The sequence below is a fragment of the Trichechus manatus genome, unplaced genomic scaffold, assembly GCF_000243295.1.
Source record: "Trichechus manatus latirostris isolate Lorelei unplaced genomic scaffold, TriManLat1.0 scaffold00049, whole genome shotgun sequence".
Classification (NCBI taxonomy): Eukaryota; Metazoa; Chordata; class Mammalia; order Sirenia; family Trichechidae; genus Trichechus; species Trichechus manatus.
This window is the reverse complement of record NW_004443985.1, coordinates 2,144,340-2,159,457: the sequence shown is the minus strand read 5'-3', so window position 1 is coordinate 2,159,457 and position 15,118 is coordinate 2,144,340. Positions and strand designations below refer to the sequence as shown.

General features: G+C 50.8%; 1 protein-coding gene across 1 annotated transcript in view; it reads left to right on the top strand.

Moving 5' to 3' along the window:
• Window positions 1-14,231, top strand: part of CTDSPL (CTD small phosphatase like) — a 36,497-nt gene extending 22,266 nt beyond the window's left edge. The window contains exons 4-7 of the mRNA XM_023732202.1: window positions 554-610; window positions 4,475-4,567; window positions 9,247-9,432; window positions 14,106-14,231. Of these exons, the coding sequence (XP_023587970.1) occupies window positions 554-610; window positions 4,475-4,567; window positions 9,247-9,432; window positions 14,106-14,231 (462 nt within the window). The remainder of the gene's footprint in view (window positions 1-553; window positions 611-4,474; window positions 4,568-9,246; window positions 9,433-14,105) is intronic.
• The last annotated feature ends 887 nt before the right edge of the window (window positions 14,232-15,118 follow it).

The window sequence follows — 15,118 nt, the reverse complement described above, 5'->3', positions numbered from 1 at the left end:
TGGGCACCCATCAGACACATTACCAGAGCTGGGAAGAGAGGAGGAACTTAGCCTGCCCAAGGCTGTGGCCTGTGGCCTCTGACTTCACCCCACATGCCTGGGCAGTGCGGGCAGGTCAGCTTGCTCTTGTGGGTCCAAGTACAGATTGCTTTCCCACGAGTAGCACTGTCTTATGGGACTCTCAGGCGCTCACCTCCGCCCCCTGGTGGCCAGCAGCCGTTCCTGTCTTCCTGGCCGGCTCTGGGCAGGAGCTAGACTTTCTGAGGGGTCCCATCCTTGGGCCAAGCTGTACCCCCCGCTTTGACAAGAGGCAAGGCAGGTGATAAAGAGTTTGGGCCAAGATGTTGAGAATGTAACAATATTCACAACAGAACATAATGTGCTTTTCTGCTTGTGCCTATTTTAAGGAATCGAGGCATACTTCAGCATCCTTCTCTTGAACTATTTTTTCCAATAATCGAAACATTGGTCCAGGCAAGCTTTTTTCTTGCTAAAATTTCCAATCTTATTTTGTTCTTTCAGGCGTATTAATTACAGTTTCTTTTCTCTCTAGCCTATTAGTAATGCTGATTTTATTGTTCCGGTTGAAATCGATGGAACTATACATCAGGTAAGAAATCAAAGCTGAATCGGAGTTTCAGTGAGCATTTTTTAATGGCTGCGTTCCCTTTGAACTTTATATTTAAACCCCCATTTCAGTCCTAATTTTATTACTGAATCAAAAGGAAGCAGACTTTGCATAACGAGTACAGTGGTTTTCTGCTTTTTTTTCCCTCCGATGAATTTGTTTTATACTGAGCTTATAAGGAGAGCTGTCGTCTATTTGTAAATATTAGATGTGGTTGCAGCTTCAAATGGCCCTTTGATTTGGTGCAGACTTTTAGAAGTTTCCATGCCCCCAGCTGGCCCAGCTTAATGGTCTAATTAACTTCCTTGAGTAATTGCTTGTGACCAGCCTCCTAGCAGAGAACAAGAAAATGCCACAGGTCACCCAGCTCTGGTGGATTCCTGGGACAAGGTGTCCATTGCAAATGCCAGCTGCTGCACCCTGATTTTGTCACCCTTGCATGATTTTCTCCAGTGAATCCTTAGCAAAAACCCAATCACAAAGGAGAAAGGGGGCGTTTGAGTCTGGGGATCAGCAGGCTGCTTTGGATACTGAGGCCATAGTCAGTGGACTTGTATCTTAGTGCTGACTTTTTTTTTTCTTTATTTGCATGAAGCTCCTCTAGAAATAGCCTGGTTTAGAAACAGATTGGAAACATTGTAGGAATGATAGCCTTGGAGGTTGAAGAGTGGGAGAGCTTTTGTCAGGCTTCCCACAGGAATGATCTGACCAGCTTCCTTGTTGGCCCCAAGTCTTAAAGGGAGGGCATCTGGCTGACATGTTCGCGTCGCAGGAAGGAAAAGCTCTCTTGGTACTTAAGCTACAACTGGATGTCTCTGCTTAATGATACTAGTCATCTCTTTTGGGCTCTTGAGTGCAGAGTGTCAGAGCTGGCGAGGCCTTGGGGATCGGCTGGTCCAGCCACCTCAATGTCCAGATGGGGAAACTGAGGCTCAGCCAGGGGAAGGGGGTTCAAGATCACTGGATGGAAAGAATGAAAACGAGAAGCCCTGTCCTGCCGCCTGTGCCAGGGCCCTTTTCGTGATGCACAGAATCCCTCCCCTGCCCTTGCTTTCTCTCCTGTTCTTCAGGGGACTCTGCCAGAAAGCCGTCCCTGGGAAAGGCAGTCCTGTCCCTAGCATCTCCACACTCCAAGCTTTTAAAAGCTGTCAGGGAACCAAAAAGGCAGGCACTGGGGCGTTTAACATTTGCAGAGCATCTGAATTAACTCAGCCTCTGAGAAGAAGTTAAGGCTTCTGCATTTATTATCTTGGCTCGAGTTACAAAGTGCTCAGAATGAGACAAAGGAGAGCTGCCCAGTGGCATAGCGAGAATTAGGAGAGAAATTAATCCTCCGCGCCATGTGACTGCGAGCGTGCCCCTGGGGGCCTGGCCTCCCGTGCTGGTCTGCTCTTGCAGGAGCCACCCCAGCCCACCGGCCTCCCTCCTGACTGGGCTATGATTCACCTGCAGTAGGTCCCCCAGGGCCCCAGGGCTGCGAGTCAGCACATCTCTCTCCTGAGGGAGTGAAGCCAAGAGCAGGAGGACCAAGGCCCTGGCGAAGGCCGTGGCCTCGTTCAAGTAATCCAGGATAGGCTGTGCAGGTCCCAATGGGCCTATTCTCGGTTACTTGCACGGGGACGCGGGCCTGGACGCCCGACCTTCCTCTCCGCCAGAGGCGCCAGCACCAGAGTCCCCAGATCAGCCCCCTGTGTGGCCGGGGCTGGCCCCTGCCCTTCGCGTGGAGCGGAGCTTGTTTTCCAAGCAATGCTCCCAGGAGACAGGACCGCAGGTCACGCCCATTCGCTCTGCTTCCATTCCCCGATTGTCAGCCATGTCTTGAGAGGTGCTGGCAACCAGGAGTTTCATGGGCAAAGTGGGGATCCTGGAGCTGCTGCAGCCACAGGCCCTGCCCTGGGCCCCGTTTCTTCCTCTCGGCTCCTCAGAGCCGTGTTGGCGTCTGCCCCAGGCTGTCCCGCTCCTCCGGCGCCTCCCTCTGTCCTGGGCCACAGACACAGGCCTGCCCCACTCTTCACTCTGCTGTGAGTTTCCCACCAAGTCCATGCTCTCCCGAGTGCTTGCTTCAGCCAGGTCAGCGCCGTGCAGGTTACTCGGTTCTGGGTAGAATTTCTCTGCCGGCAGCGCATCTTCCACGTGGTCCAAACCCCGTGTCTTCCCTGCTGGCAGCCCTCTGCTTCTCCTCATCTCCTGCAGGATGGTATCCCACCTGCCCCCTCTGCCATTCAAGGCCCTTGGCGTGCTCACCCCCGCCTGCCTCACACGCTTCGTCTTCCGCTGTCCCCCCTCCTATCCCCCATCACCTCTCTTCTGTCACCACCTCAGATGGGCTGGTCACACAGGGCTCTGGCCATTCTCTAACACCCCAGGTGTTTCCAGACCCGCCCATGCTCGTATTGTTTCTTCCACCTGGATGCTCACTTCTTCTCATCCTTATGGACCTGGTGAACTCCTATTCATCCTTCAAGGCCCAGGCCAAAAGTTGCCTTTTATGCTTCCCTTCTTTTAAGAGGGGAGTTAATTGTCCTTAATTTATCTTCTCCGATGACTTTCATTAGGCCCCTGGGTGGCACAAACGGTTTGCGCTCAGCTGCTAACCAAGAGGTTGATTGTTCGCCTCCACCTGGCTGTGCTGTTGAAGGAAGTCCTGGCAATCTACTTCCATAAGATTACAGCCATTGAAAACTCTATGAAAGTGTAAGTCTACTCTGACACACATGGGGTCTCCATGAGTCGGAACGGACTAAGTGGCAACAAATGGGCTTACCATTTTGATTATGTCATGTGTATTTCTTAGACATTTTTGCTTATGTCTGCTCTACACTGTGAGCTCTTCAAGGGCAAGGCCTGTGTTTGATTCATCTTTGTAACCGCTGCAGGCTGAGCACAGAGCTGGAGCTCAGTAAATATGAATTGAATTTTAACAAGTTTGATTTATTTTGGTGAAGTGGCTAATTTTGAATGGAATTTATTCAAGTTTTAATCAGTTCTTCCCCCCTCCCTCTTCCTCCGCCTTCTCTCACCAGCTTTGCTTTCTCTCCCACCTCCCGGCTTGTTTCCTCAGACTTGTTCAGGCTCCCTAGTCAGGAGCCCGAGTGTGGGCTGAAGCCCAGCTTCCTTACCCCACCCTGGCCTGGCCGGGCCCAGAGGCTGCGCAGAGCCCAGCCGCTCTGTGGAAGGCTGCTCTCTGCCCTGCTGCACTCTGGGCCCCCTCCCCATGGCTCGTTTCGGGGTTCGGGGGCCTGGGAGGAGGCTGGCTTCACCTCGCCTGAAACATCTGTTCCTGTGCGAAGCCCAAGCGCAGCAACCTTTGTGGTGCCAAGCAGGCAGCTTCCCGTGCCGATGCGGACAGCACTTCTGGCCGCTGTGCTGGGCCTGCGCTTCGTGAGGGACGTGTTCCCGTCAGGGTAGAAAGTGGCAGCAGGAACAGCTGCAGGCCCATGGGACGGTGGGCTAGGCCCAGAGCCCCCAAAGGACAGCCCCCAGACCATGGCTGTGTCTACACCAGGGCAGACCCGGAACAGAGGCCAAGACATACACGTGAAGTGAATGAGGTGTTTCCGACAAACGAAGCACAGACCTTCCTCACTGATTCTGAAAATCCCCAGGAGCTTCACTACCCTAGTCAGCTTCCCTTTCTCCCTTCAGAGGACCATCTGCCCTGAACTCAGACGTGGAGCCTAGTCTGAGGAGTGTGTCTGTTCTGAGGTTCCACGTCTGACCGCGCCCTCCACAGCCTGGGCCTCTGCAGGCCACCTGTGGATCCAGGTGCGGGAGGCAGGAACCTTTAGGAGTTCTTCCTCCCGTGGGCGTTCAGGCCGACCGGCTTGCTGTTTCCTGCTATTGCAGGTATACGTGCTGAAGCGGCCGCACGTGGACGAGTTCCTCCAGAGGATGGGGCAGCTTTTCGAGTGCGTGCTCTTCACCGCCAGCTTGGCCAAGGTGAGTCCTGCCCCCGGCCCTCCATCCCCTGCCCACTAGCTATCAAGCAGCCCTTTGTGAAGGTGGGGGAAGCTGTTTCTATGGCGACAGATTCCCACCCCAGATGGGAAGATGCAGGCCATGTGCACAGTGCCAGCCTGAAAGGTTTCTGGGTTACCATGGTGACGGGGAGCACTTAGAACAAATGCTCCATGGAGTTCCTGCACGCGGCCTCCTGAAGCTGGGTCACCCACAGACCAGGAAATCAGACATGTCCAGTGTAACCGAGAAGGGGTGGCTGCATGAGGCAGACCTGTGGGTGCACCTTACTCCTTGGCAGGCAACTGACTGCTGGCAGCTGAGGCCTGTGAGCCCTTGGATGAAGCTCATGCGGGTCTGAAGGAGAGGCGAGTGTGGAGGTTCACCGCCACGCGCGGCCGAATGAGGGTTCTGGCTCCGCTCTCATGAGCCGTGGGGTTTACTTCATGGCTCTAGCCTTGGTTTCTTCTTCTATACATTGGGGATAATCCTGTCTACAAATGGGAGAACGTGTGCAAAAACGGTGTGGGGGCAGCGTCTGACCTCTAACTTCACAATGAGGAAGGAGAGTCAAGATCAACAGCCCAAGGCTGAGCCCTGTGGGGTGGAGGCCCGTTAAGCCTCCCCTGTCCACCATCTTCAGCAATCTTGACCCCAGCTGTCCCTCCCACGGCACGGTCTACTTCTCTGCTAGGTTCGATAATTCATTGCAACGGCCACGCAGAACTCACAGACCTCACTCACGATTATGGGGTTTATTAGGGAAGTTACAGTTCGGGCTCAGGAACACTCAGGATACAGCTCTTCCATCAGGACAGCCTCTTCCCAGCGGTGCTCACAGGCACGCCTCTCCCTGGCCCTCAGTCTCTGCCCAGAGGCCCTCAGCTTTCTCTCTTCGTGGAATGGGAAGCCCACTGTGCTGTCTCCTCCTGCCAGGTCTCTGCTGCCGGGTCTCCTACCACCGCTTCTCACCGCCTTCAGGGTTACAGCTCACTCTCTCTCTGTTTCCTGGTCCCAGGAGCCTCCCAGTGCAGGGATCCTGGGTCCAAAGGATGCACTGGCTCCTGGCTGTTCTCCTTCCCACCTCTGGGGTGGTTCATTTCAAGCCCAGCGGAATGGCAAAACCGACCAATCCCTTTAGCCCATTACCGTCGTCAAGTCAATTCCAACTCATAGCGATCCTATAAGACCGAGTAGGACTGCCCTGTCGGGTTTCCAAAGAGCAGATGGTGGATTCAAACCGTCGACCTTTTTTTAGCAGCCAAGCTCTTAACCACTACACCACCAGGGCTCCACCAATCCCTTTCGTGGGCTGCAATTACCCTATCACACAGTCACAGCCAGTCACCTGGGTGGGAGTTACAAGACCGTAGTTAGAAAGGCCACAGAAAAGTGATCCATCAAGGCGTAGCATGTAAAGGGCTGGGCACAGTCCTGCCCGCCTCCAGCAATCCTACACTGAGCACCTCCTGCTATAGACTCTGTCCGGGGCACGGTTACGTGGGAGCTGCCCCTTAGGTGCATTATGTATCACTGTGGTTATTAATTGTGACGAAATAATTCAGACATGCTTTGGGTCCCATAGCTTGGTATGACTCCCCAGCTCAGCGTCCACCCTGGCTGTGTTTGACCGAAGAGAGTGATTTCTTTGCCGTGCCGACTGCTTAAGGGCACTGGCAGATTTACAGGCCCCCCCGGTATGGTTCCATCTCCCCCTTCACAAGGGCAGCTAGGCGCCTGTGCTCTGCGCAGGGCAGAAGGGAGCCTTGTCATGACCATCCCTCAGATCCCGACTCTGATGGGGCCAATGCCATCCTTTGTTGGTGGCGGCCACCAGTGTCCCCATAGGCACCTCAGGCCGCTGAGTGGTCTCAGAGATGAGCCTTGTGCACCAGGTTAACCAGCTCCCTGGGTGCCCCGGCACCTGCCCACACTCCCTCTCCTCTGTGTGTTGAGCAGTCTGATTCCGGGGTCCCAGGCATACTGCATTGCCAGCCAGGGCTTTCCTGGTTTGGTCCATCTGTCTGATGACTAAGATGAGGGAGAGCTCCACCTGCACAGCATTCTGCCAGCCTCATCTCCAGGCCTTAACGCATGAGCCCGTGGACAGGGAACCTGCACGTGTGCCTGCCGATAGGGAGCCCCCACGTGTGCCTGCCAACTGGGAGCCCACCCAGGTGCCCGCTGACAGGGAGCCTGCACGTGTGCCTGCCGAGGGAGCCCGCACATGTGCCCGCCCAGAGGGAAGCCCGCACGCGTGCCTGCTGACAGCCTGCACGTGTGCCCGCCCAGAGGGAAGCCCACACATGAGCCCGTGGAGGGGGAGCCCACACGTGTGCCCAGCAAGAGGGAGTCAGACGTGCCTGCTGACAGGGAGCCCACGTGTGCCCACCGCCAGGGAGCCCAAAACCTAGGCCCTATGCTAAAAAGAGAAAGTGGCCTCAGAGAAAACGTCATCTTTCCTCCTGGATAGCCTTGCAGATGAATGGTACCAAGACTAATTGTAGCTGTAGCATTGATGGCCCCTCTGACAGTGCTCAGGGACGCTCAAAGAGCCTAAAGTAATAACCGAAGAAATAACAAGCAGGAAGATTGCACCGGTGTCGGCGGACTGAGAGCTGGCTTTTCTTTAGCAGAATTGAAAATACCCTCCTTCCTTGGCGTCATCCCCAGCATTAGCTTAAACATCCTCCTTCGGTCTCTCTTCCTGGACCGCTCCCACCTGCCCCTCCATCTGTCTCCATCCGTCTCTCCATCCTTTCTCTCGCTGCTCCTCCAGCCTGGTGACTAAATCAGCGCCAAGGGCAGTCTTTCACCCTCTCTCCTCCCTGGCACACATGTTCTGCTGCCAGGTGGCCACTCCCTGTTCCTGGCTCTGGGCTCAGCTCCCAGGCTGGCAGCGTGGGTGCCGTGGACCTCCCTGCACCCTACCCAGGGGCCTGTGGGAGCCCCAAGCTGGCTGTCAGAGTCCTTCCTTCCTTCCTTCCTTCATCCTACAAATATTTACTCAGTACTTACTGTGCGTCAGGCACTGGACCAGGCCCTGGGGTTACAGCAGAGAACAAAAGAGACCAACTCCTTGCCCTCGTGAAGCTTACATTCTCCATGTCCATCTGAGGGCCTGTCCTGAAAGATGTGTGCCACCACCAGTGTTAATGATTCTAGGAAAAGAATCATCTTTTTCTATCAAGAATCAGCCCCACTTGTGTAACCTGGCCTCACCAGCTGAAAATCATAGTGTCCTGAGCCCTCCCCCAACGTGGTCAGTAGGAAAAACAGCTGATGGCACTGCCTCTCCCAGGATGTCCGTGGGGAGGGAGGACTTTCCACTGGAGTCAGGTGCTGTGGGTAGCCCAGTAGGCCTACATGCTCTGCACCCAACAGCTGCTGGGCATTCCACTGCCGGCCTTCCCAGCACCACAGCCTCGCTGCACTCCCCTCCCTGGCAGCCACTGGGCCCCTGGGAGCCCTGCCCTCCTCCTCCCTCGCTGCTGGTGGCCTCACAGCAGGCCTGCAACTGCCACTCTCTTGCCTTCAGGTCCAGCTGCTCAGTCTGGCCCACTCTATTGGGCATCGTCATTTATGGGGGATGTTCTCTTGGGAATCTATTTTTTTATCCAGTTCAGCCTGCTTTGAGGAAGACCCTTCCCCTTCTTCCTCTCGCCTAGCCCACGGGAGAGGGTCAAGCAGGATGAGCTGGGCTCAAGCCCCCTCCCATAAAACTCCTGGGCTCCACCCTGTTACAGCCTGGAGCTCGTCTGGCCCAGCTGCCCAGAGGATCTCTAAGGGGCAGTGTGGCCTCATGCCACACAAGCCAGATGCAAAGTAGGCTCGTTCCCTGATGAAACTAATCATTACTGAGCTCCTGCTATGGGCAAGGCACCCGTGAGGTGCTGGAGATATGGCAGTGAACACGACAGGCAAGGTCTGCACCCTGATGAATGAAGAGAAAATCACCCCAGGTGGTGATAAACTCCGTGAAGGCAATGATTGTGAGGTGATAGAGTACCCAGAAGGGGAGCTGGAGGGTGGACTCTCAGTAGGCGCTAAGGGCATCCGAGATCTCATCAGAGACGCAGAGAGCTGGGGGAGAATGTTCCACATGGAGAGGACACCCGTGCCAAGGCTCTGGCCGGGCTTGAGGTGAAGCCGAGAGGGAGGCAGAGCTCCTGCAGCTGAGACGGTGCGGATACACGGGAAGGCACTGGGGTTTTACTCCAAGTGCGGTGTGTGGACAGTGGAGGGTTTGAAGCAGGGGGGTGACACCATCTGACTTGTGTTTCCCCTGGCCACTGTGGCAGCTGTGAGGTGGATCGGCGGGAAAGGAGGGCCAGGAGGAGGGAGACTTCAGGAGGCTCCCGCAGCCTTCTGAGGTTAGCGGCCGGGAGCAGGGTGTGACAGTTCAGAGCAATGCATTTGGAGTTGAGATGTTCTTGGAGATGGAACAGACGAGAGTTTCTGATGGAGGGGACGTGAGAAGCGAGAGAAATGGAAGCATCTAGTGCTGTCTTACACGCACGTGAGGAAAACAACCAGGATCCTCAAACACAGTCAGTTTTTTAAATCCCCTTTTTAAAAAGGAATGTGGATCTCGCAGCAGTGGGTCAGGGGCTTCGGCCCCTTTCAGACGCCCAACCTTCACTGCGACGTCTCTTGTCCAGTATGCAGACCCTGTGGCTGACCTGCTGGACCGCTGGGGTGTGTTCAGGGCCCGCCTGTTCAGGGAATCATGCGTATTCCATCGCGGGAACTACGTAAAGGACCTCAGTCGCCTTGGGCGGGAGCTGAGCAAAGTGATCATCGTGGACAACTCGCCTGCCTCCTATATCTTCCATCCTGAGAACGCAGTGAGTAACCCTGTCGACAGACAACTCAGGGATCCTTCTAAGCTTTCTGACTGTCAGGCAAGCACCACTTTTTTTATTTTTTTTTTGCAAAATATATTTTATTTATTTTTCTGTTCTGTCAGTCATAACTTCTTAAAGTTGTTTAAACAGCAATTTTTTTTTTTTTTAATGATTGCTTAATTTCAGGCGAGCAGCACTTTTGTAGCATCTACAGAAGCTCTCCTGGCCTTTTTCTTAGTGAAATCCTTAGCAGTTCATGTCATGGACCAAGTTATTGAACCTCATGGGCTTCCGTTACCTCATCTGTCAGGTGGGGACATAGGGGTGCCTAACTCATAGGGTTCTTGGGGGATTCAGTGAGGCTGTGCGTGAAAGCGCTTGGGATGAGGGAAGTACTCAGTACTCCTCTGTCTTCTCATTAGTGTGTCTGGTATCTGTCTTAGTCATCTAGTGCCGCTGTAACCAAAATACCACAAGTGGATGGCTTTAAGAAACAGAAATTTATTATCTCACAGTGTAGGAGGCTAGAAGTCCAGATTCAGGGTGCCAGCTCCAGGGGAAGGCTTTCTGTCTGTCAGCTCTAGGGGAAGGTTGTTGTCTTCCCCGGTCTAGGAGCTTCTCAGCACAGGGACCCCGAATCCAAAAGACGCACTCTACTCCCTGCACTTCTTTCTTGATGGCAGGAGGTCCCCTCCTCCCTGATTGCTTCTCTCTTTTGTATCTCAAAACAGACTGACTCAAAATACAACCTAATCCTGTAGATTGAGTCCTGCCTCATTATTATCATAGAGGTTAGGATTTACAACACATAGGATAATTATATCAGATCACAAAATGGAGGACAACCACAGAATACTGGGACTCATGGCCTAGCCAAGTTGACACACATTTTTGGGGACACAGTTCAATCCATAACTGTGGATTCAATATTGTTATTGAAAAGGGTCTGTTGGTCACCCCATGGAGCTGGCTGCTGCCCTGGGCTTCGTGACCCCTGTGGACTCAGAAGGCCTGGGTGACCTCTACAACAGATTTTTTTTTTTAAAAAAAGAAGGAATAAAACACTTCAGTCAGGTTTTCAGATAGGGCCCTCGAGTTTTACAGCCTCATGATGATACAATGGGAGCATTTTCTACGTAAAACTCCCTGGAGCAGGGCAGCCTCTGGGCTCCTGCCCACTGGGTACAGCACAGCACTCAGAACAGAGAGGTGCCTTCCGGCCCCCTGCCAACATTTCCAGGGGAACAGGAGTCAGCCAGGCCTCTGGTGACTGCTGACCCTCAGCAGTCGCCACCACGCTGGGCCCTCGGCTGGTTTACCAGGAGAGAATGCGTCCTCCCAAACCCAGGCTTCTCAGACTCACAATATCCTACAGAAAGTCCTCTCCTTGAATCTGGAATTCTCTAGCTCCACTTATAACAAAAAAATGAAAATATTCCAAACTAGATTCAGTTAACCAAAAAAAACCAAACCTGTTCCCGTCGAGTCAATTCTGACTCATAGCGACCCTATAGGACAGAGTAGAACTGCCCCATAGGATTTCCAAGGAGTGGCTGATGTATTCAAACTGCCAACCTTTTGGTTAGCAGCCGAGCTGTTAACCACTGTGCCACCAGGGCTCCCTAACAGATAAGGGCTACCTTTTAATATAATCACATTTCCATTATCACACCAGACAAAATTAATAATTCCTTAATTTTATTTTATATCCAAACTGTTTATATTTCCCCTATCATCTCAAAATGTTTTCTTACATTTGGAATGTTTGACTCAGGACCCAAACAAGGTCCACACATTGCGTTGGTTAATATGTCTCTTAATTCTTTTGTCATCTTAACACTTCTTCCTCCCTGTCCCCTTTTTCCTCCATGCCATTTATTTCTTGAAGAAACCGATTATGTGTCTAGTAGAAATTTCCTAAATTCTGAATTTATCTACTTGTAGCCTCCTGGTGGTGATGAATATGTTCCTCTATCCCAGCTCTGTGGTATTTTTTTTTTTTTTTTTTGCAAGAGTACAGCATAAGTCATAAGCATTATAGTTTACCTGGCATCCATCAAGAGGTACATAAGGTCCGATTGTCCCCCTTTTAATGACGTGAAACTGATCATTGAGTCCAGGTGTTGTCAGCCTGATCTGCCCACTGCGAAGTTCCCCATCAGCCTCTCACCTGCTGACTTCAGCAGTCATTGATGATCACTGCCTGCAGCCACTGTTTCTTTAGGAATTGCAAAGTGGTGGTTTCTAAATTCTGTCATTCCTTCTGCATTTATTGGCTAGAATTCTTCTATTAAAAAAAAAAATAGAACTTGCCCTCGTCACCTGCTGATTACTGTAAAGTACAGTTTGAATGTTTGAATAAGGAAGGAACTGTAAAGGCTTAGTCCTTTTCCTTCAATTCTTGCATTTTCAAACTAATGAGTTAATGCTCTAGCAACCTCCAAAAGTAACCAGTGATTTTTTTTTTTTTTTAGTATCATTATGAACTCAGGGATTTTTGTGTATTTGATTGTTCCAATGCAGCGCATTTATTATGCTGTTTGATTCTCAAATTTTCCCATTGGCAGCGGGAACTCCTTCAAATAGCAATAGTCTTTGATAGTTTTCTTGTTTTCTGGCACAAGATGTTCTGGGCTTATCTTATACATTTTTTCCTTCAGCCCTGGAATTGGCCGTTTTTCTATGGAGCCCTGGTTCCCATTAGTGGAAATAGTATTTGGAAACCACAACCTAGGTGCTAGGAGTTCTCATTGCTTCTGTGATATCTTTTGCTTCTAGATCTTTTCACTGGAGAGAGCTAAACAATACATATTTTTAGAAAGAAAATTAGCTCATAAATTCATATTGTTTTTTCCAATTCAACTTAAGATAACAGTTTTTACTTCTGCGTTTTTGTATTTGTATCTCTCTGAAGCTGAAACTCTTGGTTCCTGAGAATATTAACATAATTACATATTTGGTTTATTGTAAACCCGTGGCCATCAAGTTGATTCCGACTCATAGCAACCCTATAGGACAGAGTAGAACTGCCCCATAGGGTTTCCAAGGAGCAGCTGGTGGATTCGAACTGCTGACGTTTTGGTGAGCAGCCGGGCTCTTAACGACTGCGCCACCAGGGCTCCTTGGTTTATTGTATAGTACATGTTTAATAGGTTCAAAATAGCAGTGCTAATATTATTATTAATAATAAGACAGTTAATTGCATTGTAGGGTTTTTTGCTTGTTTCCGTTGTTTTAGCTCTGTACGATTAGAACATCATATTTTCAAATCACTTGAAGTAATTCTGTGATCATGTCACCAACTTTATGTACACTGAGATTCATTTTCTTACGCTTTTCTCTTAATGATTTTATTTTTAATTCCGTAACACATTTGCATGGTTCCAACATCAAAATGATCGACAAAGATGAATTTAGAAAAGTCTGTCACCCGTTACTGCCCTCTCCCGAGTCCCCTCCCTTCCCCTCAGAGTAATCTTTTTTTTTTTAATTTTTTTTAATCATTTTAACACAACATTGGCCAATTCAAGATTTGTCACATGTACAGTTTAATGGCGCTCATTCTGTTAATCATGTCGGGCAGCCGTCGCCAGCATCCTGTGCTGAATTTCTCATCACCATAAACAGAAACTCAGCACCTCCCAGCACTGACCCCCTTCCGCCCCTGGGAACGGCTGGTAAACTTTTGTCTCTGCCTGTTGCCTGTCCTGGGTATTTCACACGAGTGAGGTCGCAGAATATTTGTCCTTTTGCAATGGAGGGAGTGGTCACATTTTATTAATCCTTACATAGCGCAATTAAACGGTGTAAGGAATTTTTATGTTCCTAAACTGTCCTTGGAGCCCTGGTGGCTCAGTGGTTAAGAGCTTGGCTGCTAACCAGAAGGTCAGCAGTTCAAATCCACCAGCCACTCCGTGGAAACCCTATGGGGCAGTTCTGCCCTGTCCTGTAGGGTCACTATGAGTCAGAATCAACTCAATGGCAACGGGTTTCTTTTTTTAAGCTGTCTTTAGATTTGTAAAAAAGGGCCAAAAATGTTACTTTAACGATTTTTTTTGGTTTCCCCAAATTTCTTTTTACATCTCTTCCTTGCACTCTGGCTACCACCCTCTGCCACCCGTCCCCACCCCTCTGCCTAAAACCAAGGAAAATGCCTCTCTCTGCCCCTGGCTTCAGAACGCCCTGAAGTTTTATACTTGTGCTCTTCACTGCTCACTGCTAAGCCTGGGGGGAAATTCTTCCCTTCTCTGAGCCATGAAGCCTGGCACAGTAGCCCCAGGCAGAGTTCCTCCTGAGCCCTGGGGCTCCCTGGTGTCTGTGGTTGGCCCACTAGCCTCTGAGTGCCCCGAGGGGTAAGGTGCAGGTTTGATACAATGGAAAGAGCTTTGAGAAACTGGCCAGTAGCCAGGGCAGACCTGACACATTCTGCACCCGGGCAAATGCGTTCAAACTGGATACACTTGACTTTGCCTTTCCTGAGCCATTTCCCAAACCTGGCGGCTTTGGGTTGACCTTGGTTGGGACAGGAGGAACAGACAAAACAGTGATGATGATGATGATGGTTTTTAGCTACCAGTCCTCCTTACCAAAGAAAATGTGAGGAGTGCAGAGCCCAGGCAGCCTAGGAACAGCCCTCAGCCCTGGATCCAGCTTCCCCATTCACTGTCTTCCAGGTACCTGTGCAGTCCTGGTTCGATGACATGACAGACACTGAGCTGCTGGACCTCATCCCCTTCTTTGAGGGCCTGAGCCGTGAGGACGACGTGTACAGCATGCTCCACAGACTCTGCAATAGGTAGCCCCGGCCTCCACGCCCCCCGCCTGTGCCCTCGGGGGACCTGCCTGGCCCAGCTCCTCGGAGCAGAAGGAGGGCACTCTGCTCCAGGCCACGAGCTGAACGTGGCCACGCCTACCTGTTGGTTTTTCTTTCATTTTTTTTTAAAGAACAGAAACAACTATTTTAAAAAGAACTCTTTTAATGAATTTCATAAAGGGACATGCATTTTACTGGATTTGCTTTTCTTACAACATACCAAAAAGAAAAAAAATGGAAAAAAAAAAAAAAAGCTTGATATCTATCGGACTTCCTCTGAACTATCATCCCTCGGAGCAGACACCTGTCCCCTTCTATCCCAGCTCGGAGCTGCTGACCCAACTCAGAGTCTCTTTCCTACAGAATGAAGTGCCTTTCTGAATGTTATTTTAAGCTGAGAGTTAATTTTTCTACATAACATATTTCCAGACATCTTTTAGTCTTTTATTATCTTAGATGCGCAAAGAAGATAAACATAACAATTTTCTAGAACCTGATACTGGGGAGGGGGGTTGCCGAGGGAGGGGAGGGAGCCGTAGAAGCCTGTCCCCCAGCAGGTGGGGCTTTGCTCTGATGACCTGTGGCATGCTGCAGGGTTGGGCTCCTGATGAGGAGTTTTTTCTGTGACTATGTCATTGTCTCCATTGATTTCCGAGCCAGTCTGGAATGTATCTGCAACCGTGTGTCTCAGTGCTCTAGGAAAGAATAGATATTTTATATTATTATTATTTCTGACAGTGACGAATTTGTTTTGAGGTCACCTTTTCCCCTGGAAAAGTGACGACATGTCACTTGTGCTTTCCCACTACTGCCGTGCTTGTGTGTGTTTTGTTTTTATGTTGTGGTCGTTACTGTTTTTTGGTAGAGCAGTCG